Below are 19,797 nucleotides of genomic sequence, written 5' to 3'. Positions count from 1 at the left end.
AATGACGATATGCCATATTTAATCGAAACGTTACGCTATAATATGTTGTGTGCCGCGTCAATAGGGCCTCGTGCCTGTGGTGGAGGAGAGGGGGGTCAAATTGTGCATATACAGTTTTATTCAAATATAGAAATTTATTTTTCATGATTGATGCATTCTTCTAGGATAAAGCGACTACTGTACCTCAATCTTCCTCGGAGTAAATACAGTGTTAAAATTATACTGCCGCACAAACCAGGCATTCCATAGTCTCCATTCCTGCTCGGGGTATGCTAATCGCACCTGTGCATTCAGATATTAGCATGATTCTTTTCACTGCCACGTTGTGGAATGAATACATACGTCAAATCGTCTTAGGAAACTTGGAATTAGTTTATAAATCTCCATCAATGAAATATTTTTTCCGATGCATGTCCTGGAACCGGCGCCGAACTGGAGCATCATTCCGTTCATGATTTTTAACTTATCCTCTGAGGCATTGAGCCATCTATCGGGGTTGTACGTGTCCACATCTGACCCGAAAATGTCCTCACGACGATGGATCACCCATGGACTACAACCGACGATTGTGCCCCCCGGGATAAACTGGCCGGCGATGTCCGCACCGGAGGGAGGAGTAACACGCTCCAAGGGAAGACCAGCGGCGGGAAAGATACGAAACGCCTCTTTTATACAAGCATCGAGGAATGGAAGTTTCTGAGATTCAGTCCACGAGACGAGGCCGCTTGGACGGTTCTCGATTGTACCATTTTGGATCGCCTCATCCAGCTCCTCCCGCACCCGTCGCATGTAGTCGGGCGTCTTCAGCAGATAGTAGAATACGGCTGCAAGACTGATGGCAGTCGTTTCGGACCCGGCAAAAGCCATGGAGACGGCCATGGTGAGGACTCGTTTCTCTGTCATGAAGTTGGGGCGCAACTCGCCCGCTTTCATGAATTTGGTAAGAAGGTCACTGCGAGAACTGGGATCGATCGCAGCCTTTGACGACATGCGCTCCATCATACGTTGCCGTGCAAAGATGGCAACTGGGTGGGAATTATCCAGCAGCCCCCATTTTTGCATTGCGTCGAAGATCGGGTTCTTCCAGAATACTTTATCCAACCAAGGCATCTGACCGACAGGCCCGGCATAATTGAAAATGCGAGCGAGGGACTTTACAATACCATCAATGTCCTCGTTCTTCTCGATAAATCCATGGCGCTTGCTGTAGGTAATGCTGCCGATAACATCAAATGCGAAAAATTGTAGCCAGCGTGCGAAGTCGCAGACCTTGCCCCCAGTGGCGAAGAGACGATCGGTCTGATCAAGGAAGAGCAGTGTGGTCTCGTCAACCATGGGCTCGTACTGCACCAGCGAGCTCATCGAGAACGCATGGTTAACCGAGCGCCGGAGCTCCGCATGGAACTTGTCATCTAGGGTCGAGAACAAGGAAGGTAACGGCTCGCCTTTGGAGACCGTCATCTGAACGGGGTAGAACTCGGACTGCGGTATGGTCAGACTTTCCGCGTAACGTTTGACTACCCGGTGACACTCACCTTGGTAAATCCCTTGTTCAACCCATAAATGACCTTCGTTGCAGCCGGGCTGCTGAAGGACAGGGTGTTTGGTCCGATGCGTACAACGTCGCCATGCTTGCGATGTAGTGCGATATGCGTCTCATGAGGCTGCCGGCCCCATACATCAAGGAACCGCCAGAGGTCAGTAAACTTGGCCAGAAAGGGGCCGGGGTAGCGATTTAGTCCGTTGTGGAAGTATAAGTGGCCGATATAAATCAGCGAAATGAAGGGGAGGATATACAGCGCATACTCAGGCGACGCGCGCGAGAAGACCTCCGCAAGAAGCGTCATGATGGGGTCTATCTGGCTGTCTTGTGAGAGATTGATACGACGGGAAGAGTACCCAATATTTATCTGATCCCATCACGTATCGTTCATCGTCTCAACGAGAGCAGGTTACATGTCATAGCAAACTGTAACAAGCAGGGTCGGCAGTTGGCAAGGGGTGACAACATCCGATACACTTGGTGCCAACGTTGCCCCGCAAGAGCTCAGTGGTTGAATATCGCTACAGCTACGGATTATTATAAGATAAAGCAATATCAAGGGACAAAGAATGGAGAACCCCGCACAGCACAACCCCCACAAGGCCCACTGTTGGGATCCTGATGCTCTCCCGTTGACGTCGTAGAGCAATGACAGTAGTCTCCACTTACTCGGAAAATCTGGAGAAGACACCAAAAATAAAAATAATAAAATATAGAATAAAAATAAGTACTTAAGAAACAGGCAGTTGTCGGCATATAGGCGCACGCAAATTTACCGAGTGCATAACATAAAATCGCGGACAAGTGGGAACCATGCATTAGCAATCAGGACTTCCGGCGCTTAATTGGATGAAAGTCCTTCGTATTCCACTCTGATTGGCAGTGATCGGCTGGACGGTACCCTATATCTGGTCATATTATCTCAAGAAACGTGTCTTCATAAAGTCATGCGTCATCTGCTACTTCGCGCATATCGACCCAAGAGCATTCAATGTCTTAACCTTCCTGAATTGCGATATAAGAAGTATACCCAAGACATTGACTCACGGCAATTGGAAGTACCCCCGACTGCCGACTTCACAATTTGTTTCAGACAAACTTCCAGGTCAATCGTCTAACGTAAGATATTCGAAGACACTGTTAGGACGACTGATAGCTGAGGTTTCGACCTCCCGCATATTCACCTAAGAATCCCCGTCTTGTTGTACATAAGTGATAGGTTAATATACCATAGATACTTTGACAGTACTCGTCTTCCACATGCACGTATAGAAGTACCTTATATTAATCTGGCTATTCTAACGTCCTGCAAATGGTTATGACAAGATGCTGCTACGCTGGAGGCTCTTGATGTCACTCAGCTGGTCGTCCTAAAGTGTCCATTAGACTCACTCTCCATCTTTTCCTGCACTGGACAAGCCACATGGCCCACCGTCCAAGTGGGAGTCCTACCAGCCCTTGTGGTGACAGGGGCTTTGTACGGATGCCGAAAATTCTAGGGATAGCTCCTTGAAGAATTCTCCTACCCCATGCAAGTCAGGTAAGCTTCTGGTTCGTTTCTATGATATTAGACCAAAGAGACTCTTCCTTTGAGCCACATTTTGCTGTCATATATCGTGATCTCAATTTCCTTTTTGATTTGTATATGTTCTTTAATTCCCTATGCTGCCGCGTAAACGTTCTAGGCTACGAGACCTCGGTGATCTGTAAGTGGTTTATAACCTAGCGAATGGTACAAGCAAATGAGACTAAGCTAAGAAGAAATGTTCACCTGCTCAGGCGACAGAAGATTTGACCATATTTTCCTACCCACCGGGGGCGACGTCTTGTTAATTCTGACTGCTAGATTTCCAATACCCTCCTCGGCGATCTAGATCTTCGCATATCGCTGGACAGTCATAATATGATGAACTCAATTTGTCCTCATGCGGGGCCCAGGAAGGACTAATTTAGCCAAGAAACAGAGTCCGCCCCATAGCAAGAGCTATAATCAGGCCTTAACGAAGGGGATTAAGATACTAGATGCAAGAAGCCAAGAGATCCCCGCATCCGGGGTTAGACTACTTGATTCATGGGGAAATTTTCGACCTCGCATTGGTGGGCACTCCATCCCCATATCTTTACCCCGGCATTTATAAGTTGCTCTCTTGCCGAACCCTGTTCTTTATGCCCTCACCCTAACATTCATGCCAAGCTCTTCCGCTCTCCGCCACACAATCCTAGGGATACTAGGTCGTTTCACTGGTTAATTTGCGAGCCATGCCGAGTTCTTTCCAGTTGTGGTTGGTTCCTTGAATCACCTCTGAGCCTCTGGGGTTATCGTCTTCCCCGCATGCTCCAGTCTAGAGCTGGACTTGGGAGCGAGACGGGTTCGACTACGCCTCTATGACTACATAAAGCGGAGACTTGCTGCGCATGATGATTCCATTTCGATAGCATGCTGTCCCCAGTCAAATTGTCCGTCTCTCGTTTTCATTCTTTTGATTGACCGTGTAGTTAATTTTGCTTCGGTTGCTCATCAACTCTCAGGTCCAATAACTTTCTCGCTATGTCTGAGGAAAAGGCTGGTTCCCAGCATGTCGAGGATGACAGTACCGGCTCTACGGAAATATATGATCCTATTGCAACTGATCGGTATGGTCATTGTCTTTTTTTTTTTTTTTTTTCAGACGACACCCTGGCTGACTCAAGGTTTTGTATGTCCAGATCCGCTCAGCCCACAGTGCAGTTGGACCCTGCTGCTGAGTCCCGGCTGCGATTGAAGATTGACCTCTACATCGTCCCTGTTGCATCCCTGATGTATCTCTTCTGTTTTATCGATCGAGCAAATATTGGTAAAGATACCCTACATTCGTCGCCGTATTTGACGGAGAGCCAAATCCTTTCGCCAAGTGGATGGGTGACACTAACAAATTTGCATGGTACAGGAAATGCGAAATTGGCTGGGCTTGAAGATGACCTAGGGTTGACAGGTTATGACTATAACACCTTACTCTCTGTGTTCTACATTTCTTATATTATCTTCGAAATTCCTTCCAATATTGCCTGCAAATGGCTTGGACCGGGTTGGGTCATTCCTGCCCTGACATTGGGGTTTGGGATATGCTCGTTGTGCACGGCATTTGTCCACGACTTATCAAGTGCTGCGGGAGTGCGCTTCCTCCTAGGTGCCTTTGAGGCAGGATTGCTCCCTGGCATCTCATACTATTTATCGCGATGGTATCGGAGAAGGGAACTTGCTTTTCGGATTTCCATGTACATGGTGATGGCTCCTCTAGCCGGTGCCTTCGGTGGCCTACTTGCTTCTGGCATCCTGAAACTTCCTTCCTTCGGCAGCCTGAAAGACTGGCGCATGATCTTTGCCATTGAAGGCATTATAACTATCGGGGTTGCTATTTTTGCATTCCTAACCCTCACAGATCGCCCCGAGACAGCCCGCTGGCTCACGCAGGAGGAGAAAGACCTGGCCATCGCGCGAATCCGCTCGGAGTCAGAGTATGCAGGCGTGACTGAGGTCCTAGACAAGCTCGACACGAAGAAGACCATGCGCGGGATCTTCAACCCCGTCACATTGGCGACCTCTTGGATCATGCTTCTTGTAAATGTGACAGTCCAGGGCCTGGCCTTCTTTGCGCCCACCATTGTGAGGACCATCTACCCGAAGCACAGCATTATCTCCCAGCAGCTCTATACCGTGCCGCCCTACATTATCGGCGCTTTCTCTACGCTCTTAATCCCCTACCTGAGCTCGCGTTTCAATCGCCGACTCCTCTTCTTTGTTCTTACACCTCCACTCATGATGGCCGGGTATGTGATGTTTCTGGCAAGTAGCGACCCCCACGTTCGTTACGGTGCCACATTCTTGATTGCTTTCGGCTCGTTCCCCGTGGGTGTCCTTTGCAATGCCCATTCAGCAGCCAATGTCATCTCGGACACGGCGCGTGCGTCAGCAATCGGAACTGTGGTGATGCTGGGTAATATCGGCGGCTTGGTCGCGACCTGGTCTTTCCTGCCATTCGACGCTCCCAATTATTATATCGGCAATGGCCTCAACCTAGCCACGGGGGCGACGATTCTTGTAACGTCAGGCTGTCTTTGGCTCTGGTCGATTTGGGACAATCAGAGACGAGACAAACAGGATGTTGGCCGGATGCTTGACGGGATGACCGACAGGCAGATACAGGACCTGGAATGGCGGCATCCCAGGTTCCGCTGGAGATTATAAGGAAAAGACGGTATCTGCTTAGAATATCTGCACCACTAAAGATGCTAGTGAACCTTATTTCAAACTATTTTTAATGCTCTGTTAGGCTCTCATAAGCTGCCTTGGATAGCTATATTCCCTCTCATCCGCATCAGTATAGTGTAGAATAAGACCGTCTGTTATGACGGAGTAACCGGGATAATCATTGACCTCGATTCAGCACATAGCATCTAGCAATAGATGGCGGACACCGAAATGTCACCCATTCTATGTATACAAATAGGAGCAACCATGCTAGTACCTGGAGATCCGTCATATATCATAAGTGAACTCTCATAATACAAAAGAAATACCTATTATTATATTATATACAATTTTGTCTCCGTCCGCGCAACATTCAATATTACTCGTACGTGATGTTGACCTGCCGACTGACCATGATATCAGCATGTCCGTGGCAGTCGTTCTGGATAATTTGCTTCTGGCTGTCCCCGTCGCTCAGCTGGCTGTAGCTATCCCTGTTCTTACCCTGAACGCCTCTCTCAACAACCGACGTGGTGAAAGTGTTGTTGGCACTCTTCCCGTGGCCGGATAATTCGTATGACGCGGCGAATCTCGAAGGACCCGTCCGGTGAGAATGGCTGCCGTATCCTTTGCTGCGAATCGTTCGTTCGAAAAGACTGCGGAACAGTGGGCGTAGTGTAGCGACATTGCCGACGATCATGCCGATCGCGTTCTCTGCAAACCCCCAAATAACCACGTTGGCGACCGCGAAGAGGAAGTCGGCTTGATTTTGGAGGTTGACCGTGTACTTGAGTCGAATACAGGCTGAGAGGGAGGCCCTGCTGTGTTTTAGTGTCTCATTGTTCCACCGGTTCAGCAAAGTGGCAACAGGTACCTACAGTATACCCAAGCCCATCAGCCCGATGATAGATATTTTCGTATTACGGTCTAGCTGGACACGCCACAGTAGCGGGATAGGCCTAATCTTCAGGTCAGTATTTCCATTCCTTCAAAGACCAGCGTATGATTTGGGACGAACATTAAGGCCGTCACCCAGTCAGTGACGATGTTCACAGCAGTGGTCGCGTAGTATATGTCAGTGAGAACATGAGCAGGTCGGCAGGAAGCTCCTTTCTTCAGAAGACTCGTGTTCCACGCAGCCCTGGAACTTCGTTTAGCAATATGGTTCGTGGCACAGACGGGGTGTGTTGATCGTACTCAGGCGGGGTGCAGTTGATGAGGATGAATATTAAGGCAATTATATTCATCGTCGCAAACATTGCGATAACACCGTACTGGATATTGATGTACAACTTCCTCCCCTCAGCCACTCGGATTAGCATCCAGCTGATGCTGAGCTTGATCGGAATGATCGCAGCTACATATCCAACTTCAAAAATGAGGAAGTACTAGAGGGTCAATTAGCTTCCGGCTGCCGGTAGAGGATGGTGGGTGTGTAGCACCTTCTGGCCTTCAGCCTGATACCTTTGATTCTCAGGCTCATTCAACAGAGTACTGTGAACACCAATCCCATTGAACGCGCCCCCGAGGCAGCCTGCCGTGAGCACACAGAAGGGTATCTGTTGTCGTCGAAATGTCAGTTGGGCTCCTTGAAAAGCGCTCTCACGGGGGCATTTACCACTGCGGAGGTCATGATCCAATCTTCTGCGCCCCAAGACTTTCTGCTCAGTCTGCAATACACTCGCAAAGCATAGGTGATGAAAGCAACCGCCGTAAGCATTATGACACTCCCCGCCACATGGGGCGCGTCGTCAGCGAATATGGCCATGGTCCACTGTTAAGTCACCGTCAATCGGCATATGGGGTGTAGTTATTGTGTGATGGAAGAAACACCATGATGAAAGAGAAGAGAAAAGTAGAGACGCGATGCAAAACCGCCACAGATAAGTTTTCCCCGCCTCCTCCTGTGGGGACCAGAGGCTCAGAATAGCATTTGGTCCATGACTCGAGTCGATTTGATTTCACTTTTGCGTTTTACTTTCAAGGCGTGATTAGGAATAGGAAGATTGCTCCGCTTGAAGCAAAGTGGACCCCGTTAGCTTCTGACATCGCAATTAAATATCGACGATCTTTACAACCGCTGGGCCGCTGGCAATTCCGTGGACAAGGCCAGGCACATTGTACAAGGGTGGATTGATTGCCTTTTGTCGATCGCCAATCTCCGCTGTCCAGCGACATCAAGGTTTGGATTCAGCCAGCATAACGGTGAGAATCCAATGGCCCTGGGCTCATTATCTATCTGCCATACCATGGGAAAGAGGTTCTGGTGGAAACATCGGCCAACGTCCGTTCTTGTTGCGCCTCTGATGCCTTGCTAGATTATACTGGGAGCTCTCTCTCAAGGGTTTGAACCTCCTCCCCGAAATGCTCGGAAAACGTTCCTCCGTGCCAAGAATGTCTATTGATCCCAACCTGACGGCGCCGATTCTGCTGTGAGGACCATGCGCAGGAGTAGTATTCGAGAAGACCAATGGAAGTCCGCCTAAAAGGGCCCTCTGGAGTCTGCGAAATGCCGACCAGAGAACAACAAGCTAAATTTGCCCCCCCCCTTTTTTTTTTTTTTTTTTTTTCCACAGGTCAAAGTGGAGAGTGGATTTTGTTTAGCCGGGGATGTTCCGATATAATGTCCGTTTTGGGAGATTTCAGACCTTAAGCCCTAAAAGTACTGGAAGTGGACTACGGAGTACAGAGACTACGACCTAAGGTGGATGGCGCCAAAACAGCGAAAAAACTAAAAAGCAAAAATTTTCTTTTTTTTTTTCTTCTAAGAAAAAGAATATGACTTTGAAGAAGAGATAATGAAGGCAAAAAGGCTGTCATTTTTCGGTTCGACCACGTGTTTCAAGATTGTTCTCATGAAACCCTAATGGCCGATGCCGGCAGACAACAAAAAAGTTAGCCATGGGGGGCATGGCACATCACATACCTGATCCGGAGTGGACTCCTGTCAGTCTGAATCAGAAGCTTTCAATCAGTGGATAACCTCGGAAGGTGAACCATGGGAAACCCGAGAGAACACGAGGTGTTAGCGCTACTGTGTGAGGAAAACAGAGGCTAGTGTTTCCCGGTGTACGGAGTAATGCGTCTAGTAGTCTAGGCGAGTAATGGAGGCAAGATAGTTTACAAGCCGCGGCCCGCCATCTCCCCGCGCACGCCCGCGCGATGCTCCTATTTTCTATTTTCGACAATCGCCGATCGCTGAGGGAGACACAAGTCTTCTAACGCTCAAGTACGGAGCAACAAATGCAAGGGGACCAAGGGCAGACGCTCATGATCCTGACAGGTTCAAAAGGGGATCAATTGAGTTGCTATGCGGCGTTAAGCACGCTTCGACTTCGCCTTCTATGCTTGAAGATCCACGCAAGAGGCTGGAACAGCTGCCGCAACAGGGATAGTCCCTTTTCCACCCATAAATACCATCGGAATTAACTTCCTGGTAATCGGGGAGGAAGTCACGGACTAGCACGTCGTGGCCAAGAACCCGGTCAGGGGATAGATCAGAAGCTGCTAAGCCTGCTATGGGTGAAGCAAAAGAACCGGTGGCCTAGGCGAAATTGAACTCCGTTCAAAACCGATCTAGTGCTCCATTCTTGTCCCGCTGAGCTGTGCTCAACAAAGCTCCTGAAGGCTGAAATCTATAGGTGCTTTCTAGAACCTTACGAATTTTTGAGGATCTATTGCCACCTTATAGGTGGCGATGGATTTTTAGCTATAATACTCTCCTGAGTAATTAATACCTGTAACGTCAAGTGTTAGCTGCTCGCAAAGACAAACAATTCAACACACGATCTCGCCAAGATTAAGGCTGATGGGTTTCAGCAAAGGGACAGCGAAGAACATATCATCGACTGAAATAGATATGATATTACACCGATACTGCTAGTCCATTGTAGCTTTTGGGCCTATACTTATAATCTTGGTGTCTTTAGCTTGATGGAAAGTTAATCTGTCAAAATCATGGTAGGCTTCAAGGGCCATATTGGTGCTACCACGTACAAACAGTTACCTTCTCTGCCCCAGGATAATTACCATATCGCCTGCCAGAGTAGACCGAGGCCCCAACGTACTATAGCGAAAGCACATCGTAGACAGAACTAGATCTCTAGTTTAACCCCCTTCCCCCCTTGGTAGTTCAGACTGTCATGCAATGCGTGCAGATATCGGGTCTCTCCCAAAGAGATGCGGTTGACTTCTTTCACATGTCTTATTACTACTTCTATGGCCAAATGCAATAACTTTGAGGCTAGCAAGGATAAGGACGCATTAGATAAGGACCGAGGACATAGTCATGATGAGATGTAGAGTGCTTCCCATAAATTGGCCGGCCACTTTGAGTTCATAGGTGCATAAGTTGTGCATAAGTCAAATGTTAACGGTGTCAACGCTCGTTGATCAACCGCACCCGTTGGCTTCTGGGCTCGGAGCGTCTAAATTAATAAAAATTGGGAAACTTAGTTATGTACTTTCATCACATCGCTCGAATTGATCCATGTGATAGTCCGAGTCACTGCTTTGTAGTTGGTATAATCAACTTATCCCGCAAATGTCGATCAGTTTGGTCCAAAACTAGGGTTGGTCTCAGGCCAATACTATTCTCTATCCCACACCGAAGATTCAATTTACTTGGGACAACGAGTCGGCTTTCCCCTCATTACCTTCTATAGCCCCGAGAAGGAAAATCCCACCAATGGTAAAATAATGTTCCTTTCTTTACTCAAGCTATCGGCTACATATACTACTCTGGAAGAACAAATTCAGTGCTATCCAAGCATACCTACCAGCTTCTGTCCCTCTCTTGGATTGAGCCACCTGCTTCTTTTCAATTCGTCTGAATCCGTTTCTCAATGGCTTTTAAGTCGCTGGCCAAGCTTCACAATGACCAGATCTGGAAGGCTCGCGGGTGAAAAGAAACACCTAGCTACAGCTTTCTGCATGGTACGCCGACATAGCGACGGTTTGTAGTGTTTTGTCTGATAGTAGTGGCAAACCCTTTTGCATATCATCTACAATCTCGCAAGGCCTGGGTTTCACCTCGCCATCCCACTCTTCCAGTGGGTGAGAGAACATTCCAGGGGGGCTGTGGTGATTCATTTTCCACAGAGTCCCAAAAGCTTTCCTTTGGGAGAGTATCTACGTATCAGCAATTCATCGGACTGTGTCATGAAACTGGCAGTCTTTTGACGTCTCAAACAACCTCTTCTGGTGGGATACTCCTTGAGTAGCTTCACAATACCCTTGCGTCCGTTGGGGAACGAACATGATAATACACGAGGACAAGATGATTGTAATTTGCGTCACTAGAAGGACAGACTTATCACCTACAACACTGCATGTATTGCCTTGCAGGTAGTTACTTCGATTCTGTAGCTTGTTAAACAGAGCTCTCTAGGGCTAAGACTTATGGGTTTGTCTTCGGACCAGTACACTGCCACACCTTTGAGCCTGATGAAGCTGAATCACATACCTTATCGTCCAAGGCCATCTAGAATCCCCAACCATCAAGGTACTTCCCCAGCGTCGCCTCAACTTCTTTGCGAGCTTCCTCCAACTGCTCAGGAGTCCAGATCTCTACGACAGCCGCGTCAAACAAATGCCGCGGCGCAAGGTCCTCGATAAACCAATGAACCCGAGAGAAATCGTCTGCCCCGTCAATTGTTGGCGACCGCAGCGCTCCAACGTTGACCAGTTCATCGTTCCATACCTTTGCAAGATCCCACTGGATATCGCGGTCACTGCCAAACTCTGCCGGACCTTGGCGCATCGGCTTAGAAGTTGGCAGATTTTCTGCATCGGGAAATCCGTGCAGAATGGCTTCACGGAGATCTCCTGTCTCCTCGGAGTATGGCACGGTAAGAGCACCAGAAATGCTATGGGAGGAGTGGAGATATTCAGTAACAAGAATGGAGATATGGGAAACGAGCAAGTCGGTAATATGAAGGGTGTCTGGGTCGTAGAGGGTTTTAAGAAGTTCTTTATGTTTCCAGATTAGTGATCTCGCTTGGGGACAGGATTACTTTCGCAAGGCAAAAAGTGAAAAGAAATGAATTGGTGCTTCCTCACCGAGGCTCGCTTGAACGAAAGTTGGACGACCCGTGGGAAGTTTTGAGAGAACTCCATCGAGTCCCTCGGCCACAAATCGGTCCAAGCGATCGCGCAGACCACTGGTCCGCCAGCCATTGATCAGTTCGTACCGATCGGATGCGCTCAATTGCCAGTCAAGGAGACCCCTATAGAAGTCCGCATGCGAAGAGAAAGGGCCTCCAACTACTTGAAAGCTTGGTGGACCTGCACACACGTTTCCATCGGCGTTAAAGGCCAAACCCCCCAAGCCCTTGACAGTATCAGGGAAATCGTAGTCTTGGAAGGCTTGACGACTTCTGCAAGTTGAGCAAGAAGGACTTGTTGCTTATCGGAAGGAAGAGTGGGAAAGTCATCGCCAAGGTTCTTTCCAGGATGGTATTTTTCAAGAACCTATGCCTGTCCACTTGGCTCATTCTCGCCACTGTTCCAAGCGTAGACTTGCGGGACGATGGTGTGTAGAGCTGAGTCTGCTAGGGCTGACCGAGCCACCGTCATCGCGGCTACTTTGTTCTCGACACGCAGGTCCTCATTGAAAGTATCAAACGGCTTGAAAAATCGAATAATCAAGTGACTGGTATGCTCGGGCATTGCCACAGTTTCTGGCTTACGAGAGCCATGGTAGACTTCCCTGGTGGGTTCTGAAAGATCGACTTGATAGACCAAGTTGCTTCGGCTATAACTGAGGTGGTTTATGTTAGATACCTGTAGTGATCAGTCAAATCATCCAAATACCCTGAAGAAAGACAGTCACCTCCAAAGCCAGCTCGCGCCGTATTATTTCCCCAGCAAGGGCCTGATAGCTAACAGCGGAAGGAGTAGTCATGGAGATTGGTAGTCTAGAGAACAAAATTGGGGAACAGTAAGATGTGATGTGTACACCTACAGAAAGTTAGATTAGCACTTTTTGAACTTTTCTCAGAAGCAAGAAAATAAAATTCCAAAACAACAAAAAACAAGCATGAACAGTGTTGCCTAGGACTAGGTTATGCCAGCCACAGTGGACTGGCACAAAAAAGACGATCTACCGACAAACAAAGAATCATTACTACTAGCTCTCTAGCTCCCAACTATGGTCTTTCACCCACTGCTGTATTTGGTTGGACTTCTCGGCACATGTGTTCATTGGGAAATGTTGGCCTAGGGGGTCTTCCAGGACCTATGTCATCAAACACCAATACACTAAATCACTTGGCGAAAAGGATTAATGTGTTGTTTCCATAACATCAGCCAAGACCAGCAGTTGATCAGCCTTGCATATAGGCACTCACATGTTCAAGGATGTCCGCCTCTGAGCCCTTGAGCGCCATCTAGTTTGGGTAGTCACCCCTATGGGCAAACCTGCACACTAGCTCGACACAATTCAACAGTTGGAAACCCTCTACGAGTGATAAGTACTTGTTTCCAAGTTTAGTATACCCCTTTCAATGGCGATGCACCTCCAAATTCGGCGTCGAATTGAACGTTCTGATCATCCCACAACAGGGCTAATACTTGTGAGCCGGCCTTAACACGTATAATAGATAGACACTGCTAAGATTACACACAGTATACCCGGCGATTTCCTGTTCCCTCTGTCCTCCATCTAGCACTGAAGAGTGTGACTAAGAACAACGTAAGCGATGTGACGAGTAAGAGGAAAGCACTGAAAAAGGGAACATTTTTGAATACGCTGACACCATGGGCTGCAGGAATCCCTGCCATGCACCTGCCAGTCTTCCTCGTTTGAGTCAGTATTCCCCAGTATCCTCTCAATCCGGTTTCTGCACATTTCCGGACCTTTTAGTGTACCAGCAAGTCAGCGTTCTATCCTCTCTTTGAGTAACATTGTCTCCCATCTGTCCATTCTTTCCTGGTACATCTCTTTGATAATTTGTCGATGCAGGACACGGGCGGTCCTCCCTGGCAATATATTTCCAAATAGCATGTCTCTGAAGCACCTGTTCATCTTGTGAAAGAAATCTTCCAGACTATCAAACTCAGAAGAAATCCGAAAGTGTAGGCCGCCGCAGATACAATGATTATCGTTGTCACAGTTTTGCTTGAAGAGATGTACTCCTGCACCGTCCTCCATCTTCCAGCATAGCACTCCATCCAAGTCGGTTGGGTACGATACTCTCATTGATCGAACTTTCTCCAGTCGGCAGAATTGCAGATATATGATCTGGTGATCGTAGAATTGGTGATTATAAGAGAATATGTGACACTCTTCAACCCCTGTTCCCCCTCATGCCACCTAGATCTCATATTACACAGGAACTGCGCATGCATACTTTCGATCGATGGTGCATGTACGAGAATATTGATAAGGCTCCGGACATTCTGCCACAACCGAAACAAATCACCAAGGGACGCAGGATTGGGTGGGTGAATTCCGATGTATATAGGCACCTTGTGGAACGGAAACGTATCATAGCCACGTTGAATAGCATCTTCTTTCTCTTCGATTCGCCATGATAGGCGTAATTCAGGGATTCGGAAAGAGAGCCATTGTCGTTTCTGTGGGTTAAGGCGAATTGAGACGCTTATACGAGAGTACAAGTGATGTGAGATTTCCGCATATAGCTCCTTGCTGGTGCGAAGGATAGCGAGACGAGTTCGCCTCCGTTTAAATATTGGAGGACCTTTTAGTGGGCCGATGATATGCCTTGGAAACAGCCAGTCCCATATGCAAAGCCGCAGCTCAGGCGGTAGGATTGCAAAGTTTCCCAGTCCAGCGTCGGTAGAAGACATGATGGATAACTGCTGAATTAATGTAAAAGTCGTGCAAAAAGCATCAGTCCAGTTGAATATTAATCCAGTCAAGAGCATGACTCACTTACAACTTTGGTGACGTGCAAATGCGGGCCAAAGTGTAGCCCCTTATAGTGTCCATTACATTTTAGTTTTTAGACACCATATATAAACAAGAATGGGGTACTTCCCTGACATACTGTGATGTTATATACTTCTACGAGGTATCTCCACGTGAACTACCATCTGGTTTTACTCAATGTGAGTTATCGTTTTGGGGAATTCGTAGTCAATTTTATAACCAAAACAGAACAAAGCTTCAAGCGCATTCATATCCGAGCTTAAGTAAAAGTAATACATATTCATAATTTATAGGACGAAAGAACCTAAAGATCTTGCTACAGTCACGCCAAGCGTGCAGATTCGCCGACAACTGATCTTTTTGTCAATATCGCCGAGTGCTCATTTAATTGCTCCCAAGAATGCGCATCACGACATGCCTGTCGACTTAATCGCACCGCCCGCTTTGTACGCATTCTCATTTCTGTTTCGTACATGTCCAGTGCAGCCTTTTGGCCAGTTTGTCCAGAGTAAATTTGAGCGATGGCATCCGCCAGATGGAATGCATCCAGGAGTCCGTGGTTTGCAGCCTCACCACGATCTAGTCATCGTCAGCATCCTTTCGTTGTCCAGACAGATATGCACAACTTACACATTGTCATAGCATGTGCAGCGTCTCCAGCCAGCGTCACACGGCCATTATTGTTATCCCAGTCCAGGCACTCCCAGTCAGCCAGTTTGATCTCTAGTACGGGGGTCCCCTCAGGTATTTTTTGAACTGCATTTCTCAAAACGGGTACAAAGCCCTCGGCCCGGCGCTTCATATTGGCCAGACGGCCCTCATCAGTATGAGCCACCTCGTCAGCGGAGGTATGTACCGGCCAGGACATGCAGATCTGCGCTCGATATCGTTCATGATCTGTCCCAACTGTTCCATTCACGTGCGGAGTCTCCAGCATAGAAAACCAGAAGAAGGCCCCCGTCTCAGGATGACATCCTTGAAACAGAAGCGGATCCATAGAGCGAAGCGGTTTGATGTCCTCCGGGGAGAGATCCACAGCTACTCCTGTAAATCGGATTGGTAACAGTACGTTACTATACGCATCAGGTCTTAACATTTGTCTGATCGCTGACCGACTTCCCTCGACCCCCACGACCATTCTTCCAGTCGCAGAGGATCCGTCGTCAAACTTCAAGTTTACCTTTTCTGGTAGAGTCTCTAGATCCACGCCCACCACTCTTCGATCCCAGTGTACCCGGTCTTCGATTCCGTGGAGCAAGGCCTTTCTCATCTTCTCACGGTTTACGCGCCACCGCACAGAGGGCGGGATCTTGAATTTCGGCTCTCCCGTGGCAAGATTGATGAAAAGAAAATTCCCATTATCGTTCAGGGCAACGTCCGGATCGACCTGGACATCTTGAATCCGGGCTAGAACGTCTGCGGGGAGCATCTGCTGAAGATATTCCAGCGCCCAATGGAGGGTGATAGCCCAGCCTTGACCACGAGCATCGGGTGTGGAGTCTCGCTCATATATTTCGAAAGGTATGCCTTTCTATTCACTGTTAATATAAGTCTACTTTAAGTCCATGTTGAGGGTAGGTGTGAGCAAAACCTTCTTTAACGCCTGGCCGAGGGTTAAGCCGACAATGCCGGCGCCAACAATAAGAACAGGATCCATGATGTTGCGAATCTTTGAGATGTAGTGGAGGTGTAAGGCATGGTAAACGTGTTGTCTTTATTACTATTACTAGGATTGCCCTTGACATCACTATCATCTTTGACTAGGACCCTTGGGTCGGCTAAGTTGAAGGTTATCCGACGATCGGACCGTCGCATAGATAAGTGAACGCGATGCGGGGCTTTGGCTTCAACCTTCCAACTTCTGATTAGGACTGGACGTTGCCGTCGGAAACTGCCGATCGCCTCAGGAATCGTTCAGCCGAATCACTGTATAAATCATCGGTAGATTCACACTATCCGACCATAGGATAGCAATAGCAAATCAATCAGAGAAGCAAAAATGACAGCACACGAAGCCCTGAACCCTATCCACCCGTCCGTCCTGCCTCATTTGGACCCCGTCTTTATCAAACTCTACAATGAAAATGTCGCCAACACCCCCAACAAGCCCATAGACTTGGCCATTCTTCGATCAAAATATTCCGTGTTATATTCTTATGGTACCGGGCCAGCCCCCGATCCAGCTAGAATATACGATGCAACCGTGCCGGGATATAATGGCGATTTGATTCCAGTGCGAGTATACGAGCCATCGTCTCCGGGGCCTTGGCCGGTGCATATTGATTTTCATGGCGGTGGTATGCACTCCTTCCCTCTCTTGTATCCTCGGATGTAATCTAGCAGAAGACTAATGCCGACCGCAGGCTGGGGCCTTGGCGACCTCGACACTGAAGCTCATATCTGCAAGCATCTGTCCGTCAAAGCGGACGTTTGTGTAATCGACATTGGTTACCGGCTGGTCCCAGAACAGCCGTTTCCCATTGGCATCCAAGACTCCTTTGCTGCCCTGGAATACATTCATGCCCAGGGCGCTTCCAAGTTCAACATTGACACGACCCGCATCTCCCTTGGCGGTGTCTCAGCTGGAGGAAACATCGCCCTGATCGTGGCCCACCTTGCAAGGGATGCCAGCATCCCTCTGAAACTCGTCGCGGTGGGCACACCCGTCATTGACGATATCTCCAAGTACGCCTCTGCAAGCGAGTCTCCATACCCCTCTGTCCAACAGATGGAGCACGCGCCCACTCTCAACTGGGCCAGGTTGAAGTGGTTCGATAATCTCAAATGGGAAAGCCTTTCCAGCGATGTGGGTTTGAGGAAGGAGCAATTAGATAAAATCAGCTGGTATGCGAATGCAATGAATGCGCCTAGTTTCACCAACCTACCCAAGACGGTGATCTACACTGCTGGCTGTGATCCGCTACGAGATGAAGGAGAGGCGTACGCAATGAAGCTAGTGGAGGGTGGCAATGAAGTTACGCTTAAAAGGTTTGAAGGCGTGCCACACCCTTTCATGCATATGGATAACGGTATGACGATTTCTACTTTTCTTCCTGCTCATTTCCTTCCGGGTGTTTTGGAGACCCATGCTGACCAGACGTGGCGCAGACTTATGGCAGGCGAAGGAGTTTATAGACAAGACGGCTGCGCATATTCGGGTTGCGTTACATTAGACATATTGTATTATTTTCCTAAATCAAGAGCAACTGAATCTGATATAGAAAGAATACTTAAATTCGATGCACTCCTTGAGCCCAGTACTCTTAAGTTCCTAATAACTCATGGCGGCCATGATTTAGTTATGTACTTTGGGTGACGACTTTAGTGCAATATAGCTTCGGTATATGGATAGAACCGTAGCTTTGGAAGCATATCTGAATGGTCTAAAAGGCTGGTTATTCGTCTTGCAAACAAACCCAGTACCCAAGTGTAGATTGGCTAGACCTTGCCTTTGCAGTTGAAATAAGATGTTTACCCTTAATGTAACATTGTCCATGATAATTATGGAACGCGGCTATTTGCTATTAGTGATTAAGAGATAACATCTACAGCAAAAGATTGTCTATATTCATGTTGAGTCTAGATTTCTTGCGCAGATAAGATTCACAAGATTAAACCAGTGCCACTTACTCCAGGCGCTTATGAAAGCTCAGAGAGCATTTTGATTTATACCTGTACGCTAAAATGATTACTTCTTCAGTGTGTAACGGCCCTGAAGAATATCCCCATTATAAAACCCTCACATTTCATTCCAATATTTGTATCCTAGACGCCCATCTAAGAGGCCTGCTCCAACGCATACAGCTGTCTCGCCAACGCTACCAAGCTCTCTTTCAACGGCTTAAACCTCACATCCAACATCAGTTGCACCTTTCCTGAATCGCACGAGTAATGCGTATCCTTTATTCGTTTCCCGGGCTCTCCCTCTGCGATCCTATCCTGGCTCTCCGGAAGCTCCTTTCGGACTATATCGGCTATCTCCTGTGTGTCGTACGATCCCTCCGTCACCAGGAAGCGCTGGTGAGACGGTAGATCCACAGTTAGTGCCTGCAGACTAGTCCGGGCAAGGTCTTCAACGTCAATCCATACTAAGATGAACTCGTCAGGGTAATCCGTTTTGTTGGAATAACTAAAACAGCGGACTTACCGGGTGCCTTTGTAGGTGGGATTCCATTGCCCTTCAACACATCCCAAACAATCTGGTTGCTGGCATTCAATTGCGATAACGACTCGATCGGATGAATCATCTTGCCAAAGACCATCCCTGGGCACAATGTGACCAGCTGATAGCTGACTTCGTGGTCACGAACGTAATCCCACGCTGCTTTCTCAGCTATCACTTTAGACGCTCGGTATGCAATTGGCTGTGATGGTCAGTGCTGTGCTAGATCCAAACTAGTCATAACAGACAGAGGAAGGTAGATAAATTGGACACATACAACGAGGCTCGCATTCTTTCCCTCTTCATAGGTTAACGGACACCAATCCTTCTCCGTATACACCCTTCCGGGCTGCGGCCCCAACGAGGCATCATAAACCGCCGCAAAGCTCGACATGATCACCACCTTTTTGACTTCGGGATACTGTGAGGCAGCTTCGCATACGGTAACTGTTCCCTTGAGGGCGGGGATAAGAAGCTTCTCCTCAAATTCTTCGGGCGTGGCATCGTAGCTGAACGCGCTCGCCAGATGCAAGATGCCCTTGCAACCGGCCACAGCGGGCGCAAACTGGGTTACATCAGTCGGGTCGCTGATAACGACCAGTTCGAGGTTCGTTATGTCCACGCCTGCGGCAGTCAGGGCTGCTTGCGTCGCGGTCGCCTTTTGTTCGGAGCGGACTGTGCCGCGGACGTGGTGGTTTGTGGAAAGAAGGAGAGAGATGCAGTGCGCGGCAATGAAGCCATTGGCGCCTGTTACTAGAATTTTAGACATGCTTAATTCTGTGGGATTTTCGAAGAGTAAAAAAGTTCACTGATGCTGTCTGAGAGAGCTGTCGGGCAATTCCTGGTTTTAATACTCAGCCAAAGTTGGGGGAATTTCAGTGGTTATCCAACGTCCGTCGGATAAGTGGGTTTAGAGCGGCGGAGACCTAAATAGATCGTCTCATGCATAAATGAATCCGACGCAAGCAATT

The 19,797-nt window shown here is 48.2% G+C and overlaps 7 protein-coding genes across 7 annotated transcripts; 2 read left to right on the top strand and 5 right to left on the bottom strand.

Annotated features, from left to right (window-relative positions):
- Positions 1-174: 174 nt before the first annotated feature.
- Positions 175-1,847, bottom strand: AO090010000735 (cytochrome P450; the record flags this gene model as incomplete). Its single annotated transcript, XM_001827633.1, has 3 exons — positions 175-282; positions 343-1,482; positions 1,536-1,847. The coding sequence occupies 3 exons, from the start codon at positions 1,845-1,847 to the stop codon at positions 175-177; spliced, it is 1,560 nt and encodes a 519-aa protein (XP_001827685.1).
- A 2,244-nt stretch (positions 1,848-4,091) lies between these two features.
- Positions 4,092-5,768, top strand: AO090010000736 (uncharacterized protein; the record flags this gene model as incomplete). The annotated part of the gene is made up of 2 exons (XM_023233512.1): positions 4,092-4,377; positions 4,471-5,768. The coding sequence occupies 2 exons, from the start codon at positions 4,092-4,094 to the stop codon at positions 5,766-5,768; spliced, it is 1,584 nt and encodes a 527-aa protein (XP_023094310.1).
- Positions 5,769-6,150: 382 nt separating this feature from the next.
- AO090010000737 (uncharacterized protein) lies at positions 6,151-7,539 on the bottom strand (the record flags this gene model as incomplete). The annotated part of the gene is made up of 5 exons (XM_023233511.1): positions 6,151-6,589; positions 6,650-6,730; positions 6,790-6,912; positions 6,969-7,159; positions 7,390-7,539. 5 exons carry the CDS (start codon positions 7,537-7,539, stop codon positions 6,151-6,153), a joined length of 984 nt encoding a protein of 327 aa, XP_023094311.1.
- A 4,703-nt stretch (positions 7,540-12,242) lies between these two features.
- AO090010000738 (uncharacterized protein) lies at positions 12,243-12,675 on the bottom strand (the record flags this gene model as incomplete). Its single annotated transcript, XM_023233510.1, has 2 exons — positions 12,243-12,554; positions 12,658-12,675. The coding sequence occupies 2 exons, from the start codon at positions 12,673-12,675 to the stop codon at positions 12,243-12,245; spliced, it is 330 nt and encodes a 109-aa protein (XP_023094312.1).
- A 2,311-nt stretch (positions 12,676-14,986) lies between these two features.
- Positions 14,987-15,934, bottom strand: AO090010000739 (FAD-dependent oxidoreductase; the record flags this gene model as incomplete). The annotated part of the gene is made up of 2 exons (XM_023233509.1): positions 14,987-15,243; positions 15,295-15,934. The coding sequence occupies 2 exons, from the start codon at positions 15,932-15,934 to the stop codon at positions 14,987-14,989; spliced, it is 897 nt and encodes a 298-aa protein (XP_023094313.1).
- A 729-nt stretch (positions 15,935-16,663) lies between these two features.
- On the top strand, positions 16,664-17,837 carry AO090010000740 (alpha/beta hydrolase; the record flags this gene model as incomplete). The annotated part of the gene is given in 3 exon segments (XM_023233508.1): positions 16,664-16,995; positions 17,005-17,693; positions 17,773-17,837. Coding segments are annotated over 3 exon segments (1,086 nt in total).
- A 604-nt stretch (positions 17,838-18,441) lies between these two features.
- AO090010000741 (uncharacterized protein) lies at positions 18,442-19,595 on the bottom strand (the record flags this gene model as incomplete). The annotated part of the gene is made up of 3 exons (XM_001827639.1): positions 18,442-18,752; positions 18,812-19,028; positions 19,104-19,595. 3 exons carry the CDS (start codon positions 19,593-19,595, stop codon positions 18,442-18,444), a joined length of 1,020 nt encoding a protein of 339 aa, XP_001827691.1.
- Positions 19,596-19,797: the final 202 nt, after the last annotated feature.

This window comes from Aspergillus oryzae, chromosome 8 (assembly GCF_000184455.2).
Source record: "Aspergillus oryzae RIB40 DNA, chromosome 8".
Taxonomy (NCBI): Eukaryota; Fungi; Ascomycota; class Eurotiomycetes; order Eurotiales; family Aspergillaceae; genus Aspergillus; species Aspergillus oryzae.
This window is presented reverse-complemented; position numbering and strand designations above follow the sequence as displayed.